The sequence below is a fragment of the Bactrocera latifrons genome, unplaced genomic scaffold (assembly GCF_001853355.1).
Source record: "Bactrocera latifrons isolate USDA-ARS-PBARC rearing strain unplaced genomic scaffold, ASM185335v1 scaffold_155, whole genome shotgun sequence".
Lineage (NCBI taxonomy): Eukaryota > Metazoa > Arthropoda > Insecta > Diptera > Tephritidae > Bactrocera > Bactrocera latifrons.
In genome coordinates, this window is record NW_017535019.1 from 112,737 (window position 1) to 133,305 (window position 20,569).

A 20,569-nucleotide genomic window follows, 5' to 3' on the forward strand; every position below is an offset into this window, starting at 1 on the left:
ATTTCAAAATATTTATTAATTAATAATTTAAGAAAAAACGGCAATTATATTAAGATAGTTGCAAATTATTATTTTATTTATTATTATGCTTACTATTATTCTTACTATCAATATATGAAGAGGTTTGATTAAAACCCTTTTGGAACCGTTACATTATTTTTTGTTTCAAAACAATATGACTCGCGCGGCTTTTGCTGCAAAAAATACACACAAAAAAGGAAGAACAAAACATAAAGTAACTGCAGGCTGGTCGGGATATGAAATTTGGTATATTTAAATAATTTACATGCATTCGTATCATAGTGCAATAACACCCTTAACTTTAAATAATAGATTTCTCTTCTGCCAGCGCATTATATGTTTTATACGCCCACGATTTGAAGCAATAAAAATTACTCTCGCCACTAATAAGCTTAGTTTTATGCCAATTAAGAATATTTATATACAAATATCTTACGATTATGTCATAATATATGTATGTATTTATGTAAATGTATGTGCTATATATAGAGCATAATTTATGTAAAAACTAAGAATTAAATACAATTTAAGTAAAACAAATATTATTTTCAATAAGAGAGTCGAACGAATTTTTGTAATTTTTTCTGCAAATCAACTACTTGGTAGACAAACCGATGCGTAACAAACAAGGTTTTTGATATGAAAAAAAAAAATGTTGAGCGCTAAAATTTCTCTCTCGATGGTCTTGTGTACATTCTGTGTGTAACGGTAGCTTAAAGTTAACTGTAAAATTGAAGTTTCTAATATAGTACACTACTATTATTACACCTTAAAATGGTTTACGCTTAAAACTAACGAATGTTTAGCGAAACGCAAATAAGCAAAGCAACGGCCTGGGTCCGTAGCTTCACGAACACTTCACGTCGCACACACCACACGACGCTTAATGCTAAGAGCAGCGCACTTATGTTTTGTTGTTGTGCCTTATTTCGACTTGCGCTGTGCAGTTGACTTCGCTAAGCAACGTTGACGACGCGCACCTTGTTGCGCGCGCGAACGTGGAAGGTGACACTCGGCTGCTTGCGATTCTCAGGAATTTTCCAAAACTGCCGGTTGTTGTTGTTGCAGTGCTAGCGCTGATAGGGTTGTCGGTGCAATGGCCGGTTGTACGGCATGCTGTTGACAGTGCACGTTCATTGTTGATTCATTCAAACTCCAGCCGGCTGCGCGTGCGCATGGCACGTGTGCGGCTGCCTTGCAGTCACGCTGCAGACAACACACAATCGCACCAGGTTTGCTACACAGTACACAGTGGTAGGTGGTGCTGGTCCAGACCGCCGCATCGAGTCCCATAACACGCACACCCACCAAGTATACGCCCGGCGCCCAGACAATGCAGTCTTCATGCAGCCACACTTCATAACTCTTCTCCGAGACTTTAGACATGCCGAGAAAGTTCTGTTGCAGTGTCTCATCTGTGCTGCAATCGAGCGGATCGATAGTCACCGTAGCGTCAGTATTCAAGTTACCGTGGGCGCTTGTGTCTTGAGCGTTCTTTTTCTTTTTACCCTGCAAAAGGGAGTCGCTACTAAAGAAGTCTTGCTGGCGCAAGGTGATTGGTATACTTACCGCACCACTGGTGCGTGTAGCAGTAGCTGTCGCACCCGTGGACGCTGTGCAGTTTTTAGCCGGCACCACGGGCAGATTGCGCGGATTCGTCTGTACCATATCCAGACGCCGTCGTTTGCTCACGAAAATCGCATCCATATCGATGGCGTCGGGCGCTTTTACGGCCGTCTTATATTCCTCGCAATCGATTGTGACCAGGTAGGGGCCGAAGAGGTCACCCAATCCCAGGCGATGCGGCCCACGCTTGCAAAATACACATATCCACGTTGAGTCGGTCGTATCCGCGTCATATTTATTGCTGAGCGTTGACGAGTGCAGGCCGCGTAGGTTTTTCCGATCGTGTGCGTAGCCAGCAGCACCCGATGGTTTCTTTACCTGCCGCGCGGCTGCGTTCTTCTCATTGACATCTTCGGCATTCAAGGGCGCATTCACCACATTTATGCTGCCGTCACGCTTCACCAAAATGAATGGAGATTTATTTTTTATTTGTTCCGTTGCGGCGGATGGCGCTGCTGGTGCATCATCATCCGATGAATGTTGCTGTTGTTTACGCCGTTGTTGCTGTTGCTGTTTTGCCGTCATTTTCTTTTTGGCACCATTCTTGCCAGTATCCGCGGCGCGACTCGGCCGTTTGCGCGTGTCTTGCGTTTTGCGGCCCTTAGCGGCCTTAGACGTCGTCTTGGCATTTGGCGTGCTGCTGCTGCCGACAGCCTGTGTGGTCGCTTCTTTGGCTGTCTTTGCGGCCAATGCTGCCGCTGCAGCCGCTGATGTGCTCGGCTGATCGTCATCGTCATCCAAACATATGACGCCGTCCTTCTTTTGTTCGCTGCTGTTCTGCGAACTATTGTTGTTTCGCTTGGCGCTGGTTGTACGTTTGCCACGCTGTGGACGTGGTTCTGCAAAGTCAGCATCATCGTCGTCCAACAGTATACGCAAATTCGCGGGATCCATGGCGACGGAGAGACGGCGTCGCGGCGGTCCGCTTCTTCGGCCCGCTGCCGTAGTTGAAGCAGCCGGTACAATACTCGTTTTCCCGCCTTCTTTATTGTCTGTGGTTTGTGCACTTTCCGCAGCGGCAGCTTGTAGGTCCGTTGTGGTAGTTTTGCGTATAGGACTAGGTAGTGTCGACTTTTTGGCGGCTTTAGTCGGTGGTGGACCTTCCGTGCGTACGTGCAGTGGCGTACTCACATCTTTCGCTGTAGCGCTCATCGGATCGTTCGTCTCCTGTGGTGCATCTGCTGAAGGTGTGACAGCGCTGAGGTTGGCGTTAGACAACTCTAAAGCTAAACTTAAATCGCGCACCACTTCAGTGGTATTGGCGGGCGGCTGTGAAGCAAGATCATCGGTCTCCGGTATGATGGGCTCATCTTCGATGCCAGCAAACATCTCCTCCAACTTATTTTCAACCTGCGGACGTTTTTAAAGAACTCATTAAGTAAAAGATTTATGGTTTTGAATATTCAATAGGCTTACCTCTTCGAATGCCGCTGTCACTGTGTCGCTTTTATGGGCATTTAAATTTAGTGGGTCGGCATCGCCAGTCTGCGGCGGCGCTTGTCGTTCGTCTGAAGTCTGTCGTTTGTGTTTATTGTCCTCTTCCAAAGCTGTCGTTGTTGTTGCTATAACCGGACATTGACTCCCCGATGTTTTGCTTTCCGCATGTGTGGTAGTTGCTGTGGTCTTGCTGCCAATGCTGCTGTGGCTGGAATTGCTGCAGCTGGAAGTGCTGGACGAGCTGCTGCTGCTGTGACTATTACTTTGCGGACTTAGTGGTCGTGGCTGTCTCATGCGCGCATCAGCTTGCGACTCCATACGATTGCCAGTCGCAACTTCGCCTTCGTTGGTTTGCGCTGCGGATTTGTCGCCGTTAGGCGCCTCAAGCTGCTGTAGATCCGTTTGCATCAATTCTTTACGCAACTCATCGACCGCAACGGCATTATCGTTCATGGACATAGATCTATTGCTGGCGCTGGTATTTCCAATGACGCTATATGAATTGCTTGAGCCATTCGAATTGGAATTGTATTCGGTGGCGTTGCGCAGTTTCAGCGCTTGACGTTGCTTTTTGGTTTTCGGGCTGCCGCTGCTGAGCGCGCCGCTGTCGCATTCACCGACACTCTTTATGCTCGAATTACTGTTCGCGTCCACGTGCGTTGCGCTGTCATTTGCAGTGCTGGCGATCATGGCGCTGATTTTGTCAATTGTCTCCACTTCGGAATCGGCAAATGTTTCCGCCATTGTGTCCAGTGGAGTTGAAGCCGTGCCAATTGTTGGCGGTATGCGTCCATTCTCCATCGTTTGGCTGGTCGGTGAGGATGGTGTGGAGGCGATTGCCATTTTTTCAGGCTGTGTGTGTGGTGTACCTAAGTTTACCGTTGCACTGGGAGGTGATTTGTTGAAATTGCTTGCTGGAGATTTGCTATAAAGTTGGAAAAGCGTATTGTAAGTGAATCCGCATTCAAAAAAATAAAAGACTATATACACATACATGTCAGCTTTGCGTGGTGAACGTCGCACTTGTTCCGTTGGTGATGACTTTGGACTTCGTGGAATGTTGTTCCTTGACAATTGTTGGTACTGCGGCTGTGGTGAGTTGCCTTGTGTTGGCATTAGAACACTACCGAAATCTACAGCCTCAGCACCGGATGATTTGGTATCACCACCGCGTTTATGTAGACGTTGTCGAAAACCTGCCCCTCCACCGCCACTACTATTGCTGTTGGAGTCCAATGATTCGCAATGCGATGATATCGCTTCCGGCGAAGGCGACTCAGCGCTGTCGGGTATGCAAGCCGCTTTGGACGCACTGTTCCCGCTGTTGGAATACGTATTATTCGCGCCACTGTTGACCGGTTTGGGTGAGAGATCTGCTATAACGGTATTATCAGCAGGTGGCGACGATTTTTTCAATTCTGCTGGGTGCACGTTGTATGTGGGCGCTTTCGAAGCATTGGCTGCAGCAGCAGGCGCCATATCATCGAGATGCGTGTAATTTGTGGAGTTGGTGTGTTGTATGTGGGTGTTCAGTGTACGATGCATTGGTGGTGATTGATTTTGTTGTTGTTGCTGCTGCTGTGCGGTAAGAGACTGTTGTTGCTGGTGCATGCGTGGCGATACTTGGTGCTGGTGTTGCTGTTGATTTTGATGCATTTGCGGGTGTAGGTGTTGTTGTTGCGGTGGAATATGATGTTGCTGATTTTGTTGTGACAATTGTGTTGCTTGTTGCTGATGTTGTGTAGGTTGTTGCGGCAAGAGACTGTGTGGCAGCTGATGTGCGTGCGGGTGTGGTGGATAGTGTAGTGCATGTGGTGGCGGTGGGTGTGGCAAATGTTGCGACATGTGTTGTTGTTGCTGTTGTGGATGTGGATAAGCGTTCTGCGGCTGTGATTGCTGCTGCAAATGCATTTGATTGTAGTCCATGCCATGTAAAGGTCCACCAGTTTGCTGATGCATTACGGGAGATTGCGGTGTAGGCGGTGTATGCGGACCGTTATGCTTCATGGCAGACTGTGGTGGATTATTGAAAGCCGGCGGCTGCTGCTGATGTTGCTGCTGCTGATGATGATGCTGATGTTGTTGTTGCGCATGATAATTGCGTATTGGCGATTCTAAAGAGATAAAAATGATAAATTCAAACATATTTTTTTTGTAAAAATGAACATTTTGCTTACGTTTCTTGGGAGAAACTTGTGACTGTTGCTGATGCTGCTGCGCATGCGACTGCATTTTATTTGATATAAGCGAAGTGTAATTACAATCTTTGCTGACCAACTCAACTGGCTTCGATCCGGCACCTTTAGACTGTAACTAAGTAGCAAAAAAAAAAATTTGAGCCGTTGTAAATTTTTAAATGTTGTAAATAAACTACCTCAGATTCATAATTACGCGCCAAATGTGGTACTTTGCCATAGCTCTCACTCATATGGCTGGGCGCATCGTTGGGCTCGCGCATATAAGTATGCACAGGGCTTGGACCGCCGCCCCCTCCACCTGCGGTACCGCTGCTCGCACTCGCGCCGTTATTATTGCCACCTACCGACGACGAACCGCCAGGATTTGAACCACCAGGTGGTAGCATACCTTCACAATCATTTCCATTCGTATTCATATATTTGCCGGGACCTTGACTGCCAGCTGGTGAGGCAGGCGATTGCGGTGTAGCGCCGCTTTGCATGCCATGCGTGGCTGGCGAAGATTGCAATGCAGATAGCTGAGAGTGGTGTGTGTGCTGTGACTGCTGTTGTTGTTGCTGCTGCTGCTGTTGTGCTAAGCTGGAAGGTGAATTCGACGATAAATTATTACTAAATCAATTCAACAAATTTAAAGTTTTTATCAACATTTCACTCTTTATTTACTTACATTGGGTAACTATTCGGTCCATGATGTTGTGATTGCTGCTGCTGTTGTTGTTGTTGATGCTGATGCGCTTGTGGCTGGTGCGAATGTTGCTGATGTTGATGTGGAGGCGGTGGTCCTGGCGGCTGTGGCGTGGCCGCATGCTTATGACCACCATACTCATGTGATAGCATACCAGGCGCATGACCACCAACGATTTTGTTTAGTGGTGAGCTTGAACTACGACTTGATTGCAGCGATAAGTCCATTGAATCGAATGGCGGTAAAAGCGAACGAGGCAGGAGAGAATTCATCTGATGTTCAAGCTATTAAAGTATAAAATTAGCATAAGACAGTCGGTTTTTATAAAACTTCACAACATATCATTATTTCATTAAAAACGGTAAGTAGCTGAAGTTGTAATTTGGTAAGAGGAATATAGTCTACAAAAATTTTTTTGGCATACAAATGAGCATATTAGTGAGCAATTTACAATTATTTGATATATTAGTTGTTAGTATTTATGTAAAAAACAAACTACTTTTATTCTATATTAAGTTCTAAAAAGGGAGCCGAGGGCACAGTTTCTTGAATTATTCTCAGAACAATTATTAACGCCATTGCATACGGTAAAAATTTGCATAGTTAATTTATTTCAAAAGAAAGGGATACCAAATACAAAAGAATTCTGCTATCTAGAAGGTATTTAGAAAAAAATTATCATATTGCATTTCTTTAATACTACTGCCTTAAGCTACTTACTGAAGAAATCCAGTTAAGTGAAGTTAAATGAACAAAAATTATAATTTACTAATTTAAAAAAATTGAAAGCAGTATAAAGCTTTATTTAGAAACGGACAAAATTAGAGAGAAATACTTGAAATGCAACTAAGTCCAACTTATAGAAAAAATAAATAAATCATTCTCTAAATCAGGTGAGAAAGGTATGAGTGAAAATCAAAAAATTACTACATCTAATCATTTTTATTATATTTGCATATTCCGCATATAAAATTAAGACGAAATATATTACTGAAGCACTGATTTGGTTTTCTAGCATAGTAGGTGCATTTACGTTTTTATGATTGGCCGACATGAAATTATATAGGGAATCCGGTGGCGGTGCCGGCGCATGCCAAGCCGATGGTGAACGCACCATGGGACGTTCGTTGGACATATGCGCCAACTGTGGTTGCCTCGGTATATACGATGGTATCTGTATTTAAGTATAATAAAACATTACAATGATAATTATGTACACATGTGTGTCTTTATTTAGCGATAGGCATTTCTATATTGTAAATAAAACGAGCGTTATAACAGGACGCACAATTCATTTTTAGATCTAGTTAGTAATCATATGAATGTTAAAATATTCAGTTTTCGAACTTACTTGCAAATGATTCCATGAAGGATTTTGCGTCGGTTGACTTATGTGTCCATGGGGATTATTATTAGACATCTCACCTTATTCGTTGCTGTTGTTCAAGTTTATAGGGTTTCCACTAATAGCGCGGATATTTTAGTTATCAAGCATTGAGGACTGCACCTTTTTTTAAATAAAAACAACGATCAATGTGTTACAAATTCGTAAAATTATTTGCATATCTATTTTTTTGTCATATGATTTTTGTCCAATATTTATTTGAGTTTTTAAAAGATTACGACGACCGTATTCTACAGTTATTAAAACACCTTTTTATTATGACATCAACATAACTATAGCTAACGCAGGATATAAAATAGGCGTGAGATACATTTTAAGTGGTATAGTATCACAACAGTCAAGCACTACATACAAGTTATTTTACATCGCACAATGCAAGTTGCAAAATTCGTCACATTTAATTAGCAAGCGCTATAATTTAATAGAGCAGACACTTGCACAGATCCTGCGGCCAGCAGCCCACAGGCGAAAAATTATACACACACATACATTTACCAACTTCATTTATCCAGCATACTAACAAAATCCCTGCGTTTAACTTTTACACTTAGTCCATATTTATGCATTCACACAAAACTGCTTCATTTTACTATAGTAATACTATTTATTTGACTATAGAAATTGTAATTGGAGGCGAAATAAAAGTTTGTCCATACGCCACACTAATCTCACCTATACACAATTCTTTTCCTTTTGTGCTTCTACTCCGGCAACTTTTCCACTTTTATATTTTCCCTTGATATTCCGCTTTTGATCTTCTGCCTTAATACAAGGCGAAAATAGAAAAAACATATGTAAGAAGAATGATGACAGCTAGCAGCTGTATATATGACAGAGCGCCCTCGAAATGTCAAAGATTATTGCCTTTTGTTTATTCCAAATAGCAAGATGTTCGTAATCAAATAACAATTAGTTTTATATTTATTTTCATAAAAACTTTGACACAAAAGGTAAAGGTAATGAAGGAAGCGTCATAGCACATATATATTGTTTTTTCACAAATATTCCATAATTTTAGGTATATGTATATTTCAATTAAATTAGCCTATTAATTTGTAATAAGCTTAAATACAAATAACATATATTTTCCCATAGTCTTCGGTATCTATTTAACACAATTCTAATAATCACTCAATATCTCGTGTTAATTTGTTTTCGCATAGTTCCTCTTTTTGCACAAATTCTTGTTTACATCGCTTGAAAGTGTTGTGCATCTCATTTACACCTGCAAACCAAATTCGTCACAAAGTCATTGCACACATTTCTCACTCTTTCAACCACATGATTGCCTATTTTAATGTATCTTCATCACGGCAAGAAGATTTGTTTGTGCACTTCAAACATTTTCGCCATTGAGCGAATTTCGCTTGTGCCGCCTGCAGAGGCTCTCGCTGCGTTACTTTTTCAGATATGTTTGCTGCACCCGCTTTGTCAGATTTTTACACGATTTTTTACTCCACATTTTCTTAACCAAAACAGTTTTTCACTCAAAGCATTTCTTCTATAAAATCTGTCGTCTATTTTTTTATACTGCATTCGCAGCTATACTACTCTTCTGTTGTAGCATTCATTTATAATCAGAAATATTTAAACACTTACAAATTTTTAAGCAGTCTATTAAAATTTTCTTAATGTTTCCAACTATTCTTCCGCGAAAAAAGCACACAATTCATAAATTCAACTTCAGTGTTGCGTTCAACAATACATTTTTATCCAGATATGATGGCACAAGGTTGCAATTAGTTTATGTACAGGATGATTCAAAGATATTTCGTATAATTATAGTCTTTTGCAGTAAAATAAATTATGGTATCTATCTATTCGCAAAGATATTAACAGTTATCCTCCAGTTATTGTATTGCCTCACAATATTTCTTGTGATTAGTATGTTAAGTAATTTTCCAAAATCTTTATATATATATATATATATCTTATTGAAGTTTCTTGTTTAAAATATGTCTAAAACAGAGATAAACGTTCTCTGTCTAAAGTATTTAATTGATTTGAACGAAGCACTATATCATGAAGTAAGTTTTATCAAAGGAAATAAATGTTTATGTAATGCTTTTCCAATTCTCTTTTACTTTGTATATTTTATAAAAAAAAACTTTGTATATTATTATAAATCAAGATTTAAGCAATATTTGTAAAATCCACGTGTGCTTAAATGTTTTCTAAATATGGCATCTTTCCTCATAACAGCTGTTAAAGTGTTTGTTATTATTTCCCGCTAAATGTAGCGTTCAAGAGCAGAGAAGTTATAAACCACCTTTTATAGGATGTATTCTATGATACTTGGAAAATTAACTGATTCTTATAATTTTTAAATTGTTCGATTTTATGTTCAACTAATTATTAAGTATGAGAACTGCTAAACGTGGTGCTTTCATCGTTTTGGAAGGATGTGATCGAAGTGGAAAATCGTCACAAAGTCGGTTGTTGTGTAAGTTGTAAATAAATAATAACTTGGCAAATAACATAGTTAATTGATATATTTAGACGAATTTCTAACCAGTAATGGCTACCAAGCAAAGCACATGCATTTTCCTACTCGCACTACGGAAATTGGTAGCACAATAAATTCATACTTAAAAAATTCCAAAGAATTGAATGATCAAGTAATTCATCTGCTGTTTTCTGCCAATCGATGGGAGTTTCTAAAGGAAATGCAGAATTTACTAAATGCGGGTACTACATTGGTTGTCGATAGATATTCATATTCCGGTGTGGCATACAGTGTTGCGAAAGGTGAAATAATGAAATGCTCATACGTTTATTAAAGTTATTGGAATATAATGTGTTAAATTGCATACTTAAGGCATGGATTTCGATTGGTGCATGGCTCCTGAGAAAGGACTTTTACGACCAGATGCTGTATTTTACTTGAAAGCGCCAATTGACCATCTAATTCAACGTGGTGATTTTGGCAGAGAGAGGTATATATATCAATTAAAATTATGAAGGTTTAATTGGAAAATTATAAATATTTTATTAATTTTTATTGAGACAGATATGAAAAGAAAGAATTTCAGTCTAAAGTGGCCAGTGTATTCGATCGCCTTTGTGAGGAGCAAACAGAGTTCTGGCATAGTGTTGATGCGAGTCAGTCGGAAGCAGTGGTATTTGAAGATATTCGCTTAAAAGCGATGTCAGTTTTAAACAAGGCTAAACATACACCATTGTGTTCACTGTGATTTACTGTACTCCTCTTTATATGTTTTTAATCTAATTGATAAGCAGAAAACTTTTTGTTCGTACTTAATGTATTTTTTTAAAACACTTAACTTGAATTCCTTAAAACACATTTCGAATATACAGATTGTCCCTTTGTCCCATAAACATTTTTGTGTACAGAAACAAATAAAATATTAAAACTAATTCCTTGAAATTGAACAGCCAATGCTCCATGACGCAAAACCGGCCGTTTGAGTTAGTCTCTTGTGAAACTCCATACTGGAAAGATGTTTCTTGAGCTTAGAATGACCAGTATGCTAATAGCTTTCCCTGTTCGCTTTCTCTTACTTTCGGAATGGTATGTTTATGATGTGCGAACCCATCGCCATACAAGGTTCCGGTCGGTCGAGGATGTAAAGAACAGTAGGATAAATTACCTCGCTTCCATTTTCAATGAAATATTAAATACTAAATTAATAGTGCAACATGTTCAAATTCCGAATCGCAAGGGGTTTTGATATTTATTTCATTTTTTAATATTCCGAATATGCGTTGGAAATCTAGAGTTCTTGTACGCCCTTGTGGAAGACGAAGAACGTCCCATGTGGTCAAAAGCTTGAAACTCGTTTGCCGTCAAATACAAAACGAGCTCGCAGGTGATTTGGGAGTCACGCAAGTATTTCCATAGGCTTTAAAGCAGTCGGATACATTCAGAAGCAAGGAAGGTAAATACCATATCAATTGAGGCCAAGCAAAAAATAGTAGTATAATTTACATATTATTGTATTATGAGCTTCTAATACTGAGCTAAAACTGGACGACGAAATTATTAATGGGTAACGCTACCTGTTGTCAGCTAATCAATTTAAAAAGCGATTGCCAAAAAACGTCCGAAATTTGCGACCAGACATGAGACAATAATTTTCCAACACGGCAGCGCTTGACCTCATATTACAAGGCAGGTTAAGAACTACATATATGGAGAGAGGAAGTTTTTAATCTGCCTTATAGCCCAGAACTTGCCCCTTCTGACTACCATTCATGTGGGAAGTGGTACCGTTTTAGTGAAACCAAATGTCGTCGAGATCACGAGCTTCAATTTCAGGCATCAAATAGTCGGTTTTCATGGCGCGATAACGGCTACCATTGACCGTTGCTTTCTCGCCGGCATCATTTTTGAAGAAATATGAACCTTTGATTCACCAGCCCACAAACCACATCAAACCTTTGTTTTTTCTGACTGAAATGTTAGCTCTTGAATTCCTTCAAGTTGCCCTTCGTCCCAAATGCTACGAATGAACCTCGTTGTGAAATTTGGACGTTGGATCTTCTTGGAACTTTTCAAGAGCTAATAGAGTGAAGCGATGACGCTAGGGAAGGTCGATCGACTTTAGTTCCTGCAAAAGCTGCATTTTGTACGCTTTCAATTTAAGATATCGACGTAAAATGCGCCAAGTCGTTCTTTATATAAGTCCGCGTTGCTGCGAACTCATCTATGATGTTGCAAATATTACGCCCATTAGTCCGATTAGTTTGAAAATAAGTTGAGCGTAGCGAATACTTTCGTTATAGAACGAGAATTTTCGTCATAAAATTGAACGATTTGTAAATGTTATTCCGGCGTAAGTCTCCATGTTGAAATGATAAGCAATACTGAAGAGAATTAACATGACAGCTTGACAAGACTCACACGTGATCTGTCAAAAAAAAAAAAAAGGCTATTAAAAAAAGTACCTCAACTTGGATCACCCGTTCGGAACTCATTAAAAACTTTAATAGGATTGCTTCCAAATGTATTCATTTGCAAGTTTTATCACATTAGTAAACAGCTGATTCGAATATTGGTTTTGCGTTTGTGCGAAAAGACAAAATCCAATCAGATTCTGTGATATTATTGAAAATCGGAATTGGTTTCAAATTATGACAGCTAAGCAATCCTATCCTGGATTCCACAACACCCCTGAATATTACTGATTTATGGTAAGCGTATATTTAAAATTTTTGGTTTAAAATATATTAAAATGTATTATTTCAGTTATTATTAATTTTAAACAAGGAGAAGTTTGTAGACATCCTAAAAAATGTCATGTTGCCATGGGCTGAGGAAAATTTGTCTGTTATGAGAAAGATAGCGTACGTCTAAGTTGACACAAAAATTTTTTAGTGAAAATTCTATCCAAGTTTTTGGATTATGAATCGTCTAGCCCAGACTTAGCCCTATAGGTCACCTCTGGGTGATGTTAAAAGAACCATATGCACCAAATATATCCCAAATATGGATGTTCTTTGTGATGCAGTTTTATAAGGTAAATTCGGAATCGATGTGAAGCAATATGAAAGTAAAAGAGAAAACCAAAAAAATACTAACTGGGAGTATGTAAAATCATTATTTTTTGTTCATAAAATATTTTCCTCTCTAATTAGTTGTCGCACTCAAATCGTTGATTCACATTATTGGAAAATGACAACAATTACTTCAAAATACATAGATGTCATTTTTAAATAGCTGTCAACAGCTATACATACATATTAATACATATGTAAATAAATATTTCGTTCCTTTATTGCAAATTAAATTTATGCTACGTATTTATTTAGAAGGTACTGTCAATTACATAATCCATAATGATACTTATTTGATGTGTGTAAGTTCATTATCGGAAATTAGAGAGGTCTCAATGCCTCTACTTTCTATTTAACACATTCGTTGTCATCTGGGTCGTCAGCAACCAAACAAATCATCGTCTTCGATAAAAAAAAAAACAAGCCTCAATTATACTCGAAGGCCTCAAAACCAACGCCATCGGCATTCTCATTACGACGCAATCCATTTATGCCGAACAATTCTGCTTGTTGCGGCTGTATCTGGCGATAGCCCACACCCTGCTCGTAGTCGGCATTTGCTTGCACATTCGCATAGGCGCCAAAACGCTTCTGCGCCTCATGGTAGGCTGCGATATCGCCATTGTCATGCTTCGGCCACATGCATTCACAACCCGAGGGCACAATGCGTATTTCCGACTCCCAACACTCGTCGCTGGCTGCTTTATTGCGTCTTATCAGGTGAATGGTGCGATTCAGTTGGATGCAGGAGAAGCCCGCCTCTGAGCAAATCTACAAATGGAAAACAAAGTTATTGGCCTTGATTTGGGGTTGAAGAAATTAATAATAATTACGCGATTTTTTCTGATCTCAAAACTGTGTGCAGGTGTATAATGTGCGCATGTGACTTCTATGTAATGGCTGGGGCGATATTCGTAACCGGAGGTCTCGAGCGGTATTGCGATGCGTTTGGTGGGGCACAGCGACTGATAAGTGATCTGCGGAAAGAATAAGAATTAATTATTTTGTTTTCGTTTTTTATTTTTGGCATTTACCACACGCACCGATTTAGTATGATCCGGCTTATGACGAGCCATACGCTTGCGCACATTCTGTATGCCATAGGGCAGGTCCAAATCGAGCTCTTCTTCGTTCTCATCATCCGCTGCATTTTGTTGGGGAGGCAGCGCTGTCGAGCGTCGCGCAAGTTTCGTTTGTTGGTAGCTCTTCGCGCTGAAATTCGCAAGCGTTACAGCAATACAGTTACATAATCAAAACTACAAACCACTTACAATTCATTCTGAGCAGCCATTCCACTATGCTGAGACTCGCCATTAGAGACCTCGTAATCGCCGCGCAGATTTGTCTTATCTTCTTTGTTGTTGTTTGCTCCGTTATGCATTCGTGCTGCATGCTGATAGCTGCCGAATATTTCATTTAAATCTGTTTTCTTCTTTGCTGCCACTTTCTCTGTTTCCCCTTCCGCATCTGGTGGAAAATCGTTGAGCGCTGAGATGTGCTTGTCATTGGCTTTCGCCTGTGCTTCTTTCAGGTTTGTTTTTCCTATGCTTGCAATTCCATTTTGTAATCGTTGCTGCTGTTGTTGTTGCAAGTATTCACTGTATGCCATGTCGTTGTTATTGTTTCCATTAAAATCATAAGCTCTGCGCTCATTATTATCAGCAAAGTATTTATATTTGGCTTGTTCGTACTGGCGTTGTTGTTGCTTCAGTCGTTGCCGCGCTGCCACAAAGGGATTAACGTTGTCAACAGTGCTGCCTTGCATGTAATCGTCATTGCCGGCAGGACGCAAGGAGATGACTCGCGAAATGCAGAGCGACGTCGAAACAATGACGAGAATCACCTGGAATGCGGCAACAGAAATTTATAAATAATTAATACAAATGTTGTATAATAATTACATGATATGGTAAAATCTGCTTATTTTCACGTATTGGACTAAATCATTTTTTTTCGGGAAAATTCGTCCGAAAATTTGGAATCGAAACATCTACCTTCGAATTTCGAAATTGTGCTTACTTTTTCAATAATTATTTCTAACAGTATGTATGTAAGACCGGAGCATATTTTTGTAGAAAACCTAAAGGTGATCTAGTGACTGATGTCTAGACCATACTGATATTATGTAGGTAATAGTGCTTCAGCCTGCTGAATAGCACTGGAAGTATAAGACGATTGGAATTTAAATGTGCTCTGTCCAATCCAGCCCAATCCAAAGCGGAGAACCCCCCATATGCGCCAGCTACTGTGGGATAAGCCTTCTCAACATTTTAAAGCTCCTTTTGACAGCTCGAAAAGGCGCTGCCTTTGTGCTGCTATGCCTGAATTTGGTGTCTTCGCAAACCTAATACAGCTGTGTAAACTGACATTGAGTAATATCAAAAGCTCCGTCAGAATCGGGAAGGTTTTCTCCGAGCTATTATGAATATAGAAGGTAAGATCTTCTACAAGAGTAACAACCGCACCAGTTAGTTCTGTTTTCTCCAGACAAGTTAAGCAAATGGGTCTGGTAGTGAACGAGGGCAAGACGAAATATCTCCTGTTATGTAACAAACAGTCGTCGTACTTGCGACATGCATCAAACGTGAGTTTACGAATATACTGTCGGAACTATCCAACATTCTAACGAATGGTGTACCAAGAACCGAATCCCAAAAAGACCGTCGAAACCGAAAAAATTAATTCGCTAAAGGCATCTCGCTCTGGATCCCAATTTGAAGGCGATAATAAATTTTTGTTTTGCAATAGATGAAAATATGTTAGTTCGAGTAAATTTTGATCAGATGGTATCTAACGAAAATATACTGTGATGCTTAGTTTTATACTGTGAAAAGTAAATTTTCTTTAAATTCTGATATTGCCATGGTTATACTCGATTAGTGGCTTGAGTACTTTACTAATTTTGGTACTCACTTTCCGAAAACTTATTGGATTCAAAAAAATCGTCAATTCTAATTTATTAATTCAAAAGCTTTTTCAGATAATTTTAAAAAGTTCGGTTTGTCTGAATCCAGTTTTTTTTAAACTCTGCTCAGTGTCGAAAACCACAAAGGGATTACTCAATGATTGAATCTTAAAAGAGACTGAAATGTTAAACTTCGGATTGCTCTAGCAAAAATTTAATTACAATTGGGTTCAGGCGAGCTTTAGTGAATCGCTATGTTAAGTTTAAGTCTGTCTACTGCTTGTTGATCTAAGAAAAGTTCAATTGGAGAAGGTAGAGAAATATTTGACAAAAGAAGTAAAGCAAAAAAAGTAAATATCTTCCTTCGTAATTGTACAAATTGTATACTGTATTTATGAAATATTTGCTTTTAATGGAAATAATCTACTGAGAAGTGTTTTTTTCGGTCAGCAATCGGTTTTTAATCAATTATAATTTGTTAAGGCCCCTGCAAGTAAACTTTATGTAAGAAAAATTAAATCTAGTTACACTGTTTAGAAATTTATTTCGCGATTAAAAATATGGTAAACTCTTTTTTTTCTAACACTCGACTAGATTTCTTTATGGTACGAGCATCTATGATGAAACAAAGAGCCATATTCCAAGAAACAATACTATATTATTATTATTGATACAAATCTGCATACACATATATGTACATTCATATGCATATCGCAGCGTTTTATATAAATGTATATATGAGAAGTTTGCATATTTGTTAGCGTAACAAATTGTGGAAACTTTTACCTCAAATCGGATTACAATTTTCCTTTCAAAGAATGTCAAGCGAAAGAAGAGACAACTCACACGCAATTTCACATGCATAAGCGCACATGCTAACACATAAACTAGAAACAGTTAACGCACAGCTCAACCCCTTTTTTCTCGAAACAAAGCAAAAAATGCTCTATTCTCCATCATATGTCCAACCGAGCGTATGAGTGACAACGTGTGAATTTATGCTGCTATGACTGGCGTATACCCAAAAGTGACTTAAATTTCAGCTTGGTGATCACATATCCGATGCAAAAACTTTGCCAACACGCCTGTAATCGATGATTAAATATGTAAGTGTGGTCAAATCTTATAACCAACCATGAGAGGATTATGCGTTGGGACACTTTCGTACAAGAACATACATATGTATGCTTAACTAAACGTATGAATAGGCATGTTGAAGGATTTCTTGCTGAGCAAACTATTTGTAATTTTGAATTTTGTTGTTGAAAACAATACTTTCCGCAATGTCGATAAGTGTTGAGTTTTTTCTTTGTTTTTGCTTTGGCATAGATTTTGTATGAGTGCCGACTTGCTAACTCATGCGTCCTGAGTAAATTCGAAGAATATTTCGAAATGTATATGTCTGTCACATATTTTTCCACACATACACCCACATATACATCTCGTGTAATACGCAAATGAGATCATGGCGAAAAGTTGTTGCAGCAACTTTTATGTAAAGTTTGAGGCGGGTATAAATTATATTTCAGGCAGTTGTTTAGAAGGTCTTTGCAAGTGAAGAAGGTCGTGGAAGTGTGATAAATCTTCAGCCAACTCGCTGGTTTTCTTTTAGACAGGCTACTGAGTGGTTTCTGATAGCATTTATGTTTTTCGAAAAAGTTCCGGAAGCCATCTCAATTAGTTATTTAAGTTTTAGTATTGTTTAAGTTTATTTATTGAAGATAGAAAGTCTAGAATGAGTTATGACACCAGCATTATAGACTATTGTAAGATCTGACATGCGTTACATGGGTTTCCTTGGGCAAAAAACGACATTTTTTCCATATTTTTTTTCATATAAAAAATGAAATATTTTAAGCAAATTTTTTTTATTTAAAAGACTCATATTTAGTAAACATTTTGTGAAATTTTCAAAAAAAAAAAAATTCGAAATGGCAGTACGACGCCGTCTTTCAGAAAAAAGGTGCATCCGCGTTGTCAGCAGAACGTATTTCAGGAACACCTCAAATAAAAATAAAAAATACGTGTTTTAGTAAAGACAATAAACTAGGTAATGGACGAAGGAAAACAAACCAAAATGAAAATTGAATTTTTGGCGGACGTTTTTATAAAAAAAATGCAAACTTCGATGAAAATTTCGCGATATTTTTTTTAAATAGTTGTAATTAAAAAAAATCCTTCGTTCAAGACCTTGTAACTGATATCTCGAAGACCTGTGTAAAATTTCAGCAAGATTGTAGAAATCGGCGGTGTTGGACTACTTTAAGATATAGCTGCCATACAAACTGATCGACCAAAATCAAATCTTTGCATGAACAACTTTTCTATTTGACAATATATCTTCATGAAAATCGACAAACATTATTTTTAAAGGGCGTAGAGCAATCTCTGAACATATTCTACAGATCGGACTACTTTAAGATGTAGCTGCCATACAATCTGATCAATTACAATCAACTACTTTTATGGAAGGCTTTTTTTTATTGGATAACTCATCTTCTCGAAATTTGGCAAATGATATTACTGAAGACAACGCTACAAACTTCGAACATATTGTTTAGATAGAACCACTGTGTACCCTCTTAAGTTAATTATAGCTTCGGTGCAAAGTTAAAGTGTTTTTGTTTATCTTGCTATCTCGTCTCGTCTTCTATTAACTAATATTTCTAGTAATATTCCCAGAAAAACATCAATTTACTACTTTAAGCGCAAAATCACAGTCTTAACACCTCAACTGTGTCGTTAAAAAAGACTTTAACCGAAACCTTTGCATTTCCGCATTAAACTAAATCCTGTTAAGAAATGTTTTGTTATGCCTGGTTGGTCGGTTGTTAGCACACGTCTTAATTTCGACATACTTGCTGCACAGCTCTCACGTTTCATCTTCGTTACTTTCCCGCGGTGTTAAGTAAGTTCTACTGTAAAAAGTTATGTTACGCATTAAGTTGAGACATTTTCGAAACAAAAACTCAAAACTAAACTCAACTAACTTTGACAACAGTTGCTGCTTGGAGTGCTGCAACTTCAACTATCGGACAGAATAAAAACTAGCAAAAAAATAAAACAAAACAAAAATAACTGAAACAAAAAAAATAATCATAATGAACAGAACAACACTGCACAGTGGGGTGAAAGGACAATAACATGAACCTACTTTTGTAATGAAAAAACACAAAAACTTCAAATTTAATGCACAAAGTTTATTATCATTCAGGAGAACATTCTTTGGCATTTATCTTTCGAAGATTATCTCTATCAAAACTTAGCCGCGGCTACGTCTCAAATGGTCCATCCGTTGAGTCCAATCTTCGATAACTCGTTTTAGCATTTCGACTTGTAATTTATGAATGACACGCGTGATGTGTTGCTTCAAGGCCTGGATGACATTATTTTTGAACAAATATAGACCGACGATTTCACTGGGCCACAAAACACACACCAAACCCTTGTTTCTTCTGGATAAAATAGCAGCTTGTGAAACTCTGCAGATTCTTCTTCGTCCCAAATGTGGTAATTTTGCTTGTTTACCAAATTTTGTTCAGCGATGAGGCCCATTGAGCCAGAAAAAAGTCTTCTTGGAATTTTTCAAGAGCCGGCAAGATTCAGTTTTTTGAATAATTTTTTGAATTCAAATTTGAATCAGGCTGACTAAAGCCCGAGCGAAACCGATAATAAGGTTTTGTATTAAAGTTTTCGAAAATTACTCTTTTAGTCAGTCCGGGTCAAATTTGATCAGATGAAATTATTATAAGGATAATTTTTAAATTTTATTTAGACATATTCAAACAAACACTAGCATTAACATTAAACTTTTAGTCAAAAACTCTCATAAAATTCTTGCAAGAAATTCATGAAAGCAAACACTGTGCAGTTAAGCCAACTTAGACCACATAAAGCATGCAAAATGACTTCAAATAGTGGTTGTTATTATATACCCTGCGTTATTTACTAACACAAAGGCCACAACACCTAATTACGCGTTGATTTTTTCCAACTAATTCTCCTGGAGACAAATGCCTACAGGTCTCTGCCATACTTACGAAGTTAGCCCAGTTAGCTTGCATGCTCTGGCACCAGCATTACGGCATGCCTAGAATCCATTAAATACCGCAACAGCGTGCAACATAGTTTGCCTCGAACTTTACACTGCCACTTATTGTGTTTTGTTGTAAATTTTTCTCGACTTTGTTACGGTCTTTCAATGTCTTCCTGCTTTACGACTTTCATATACTACCAAATTGTAGTTATTTTATTTTTCTCCTTTGCTCTGACATAACCCTCTTTAAGTTGTCAGCGTCCTTGGTCATTTTCAGTTAAGTCACATTTTCTTTCAGCTCACCTTGTTTTGCGCTTACGAACTTGCATCATTTACCATTTTCTGGCACTCAAACTTCGCCCGTGTTGCCACCGCACTGCTAGGCCAAAGGGAGMTGTGTGTATGTATGTACTCGTACTCGTATGCATTAACGCGTATATGTCACGCGCTCACAACATTTTCGTGACCAATTAGTGTCATAGGCTATTTACGTTGCCACTTTGCATATTATCTCACACTTTTTGTATGAACAGCATTTCATTTACCATCCAACCGGAATAACAAATACCAAATTGGCAAGTAGCAAAAAAAAAAAAAAAAATTATAATAATAAAATGAAGCAAAAAAGTTAAGTCGTGTGGTCAGCAGGTATTTTTCTTTATCCGTTTGGCGATTTGGTAATCGTGCTGTTATACAAATGTTTGTTTCGTGATTTGCTGTGAGATATTTTTGAGATTTG

The 20,569-nt window shown here is 38.6% G+C and overlaps 3 protein-coding genes across 12 annotated transcripts in view; 1 reads left to right on the top strand and 2 right to left on the bottom strand.

Annotated features, from left to right (window-relative positions):
• Positions 1 to 586: 586 nt before the first annotated feature.
• On the bottom strand, positions 587 to 9,054 carry LOC108966106 (uncharacterized protein CG5098). Of its 8 annotated transcripts, none has more exons than XM_018928851.1 (10): positions 8,972 to 9,054; positions 7,319 to 7,474; positions 7,001 to 7,141; positions 5,950 to 6,251; positions 5,459 to 5,861; positions 5,262 to 5,397; positions 4,079 to 5,198; positions 3,064 to 4,009; positions 1,591 to 2,997; positions 587 to 1,521 (listed from the first exon to the last, which is right to left on the bottom strand). In XM_018928851.1, exons 2-10 carry the CDS (start codon positions 7,385 to 7,387, stop codon positions 1,051 to 1,053), a joined length of 4,995 nt encoding a protein of 1,664 aa, XP_018784396.1. In that variant the 5' UTR covers positions 7,388 to 7,474; positions 8,972 to 9,054; the 3' UTR covers positions 587 to 1,050. The 8 variants fall into 8 exon arrangements, with proteins under 8 accessions (XP_018784396.1, XP_018784395.1, XP_018784394.1 ...); XM_018928850.1 differs by having other exon boundaries at positions 587 to 1,530; XM_018928849.1 differs by having other exon boundaries at positions 587 to 2,997.
• A 544-nt stretch (positions 9,055 to 9,598) lies between these two features.
• Positions 9,599 to 10,750, top strand: LOC108966094 (thymidylate kinase). The gene is made up of 4 exons (XM_018928835.1): positions 9,599 to 9,815; positions 9,872 to 10,120; positions 10,191 to 10,308; positions 10,383 to 10,750. Exons 1-4 carry the CDS (start codon positions 9,734 to 9,736, stop codon positions 10,564 to 10,566), a joined length of 633 nt encoding a protein of 210 aa, XP_018784380.1. The 5' UTR covers positions 9,599 to 9,733; the 3' UTR covers positions 10,567 to 10,750.
• Positions 10,751 to 13,111: 2,361 nt separating this feature from the next.
• LOC108966091 overlaps positions 13,112 to 20,569 on the bottom strand; it is a 101,370-nt gene continuing 93,912 nt past the window's right edge. For 2 of the 3 annotated variants that reach the window (XM_018928830.1, XM_018928829.1), the window contains exons 3-6: positions 14,161 to 14,732; positions 13,924 to 14,101; positions 13,723 to 13,866; positions 13,112 to 13,660 (exon numbers count right to left, since the gene is read on the bottom strand). In XM_018928830.1, the coding sequence (XP_018784375.1) occupies positions 13,316 to 13,660; positions 13,723 to 13,866; positions 13,924 to 14,101; positions 14,161 to 14,732 (1,239 nt within the window). In that variant the 3' untranslated portion in view covers positions 13,112 to 13,315. The remainder of the gene's footprint in view (positions 13,661 to 13,722; positions 13,867 to 13,923; positions 14,102 to 14,160; positions 14,733 to 20,569) is intronic. The other variant, XM_018928832.1, reaches the window with a different exon arrangement.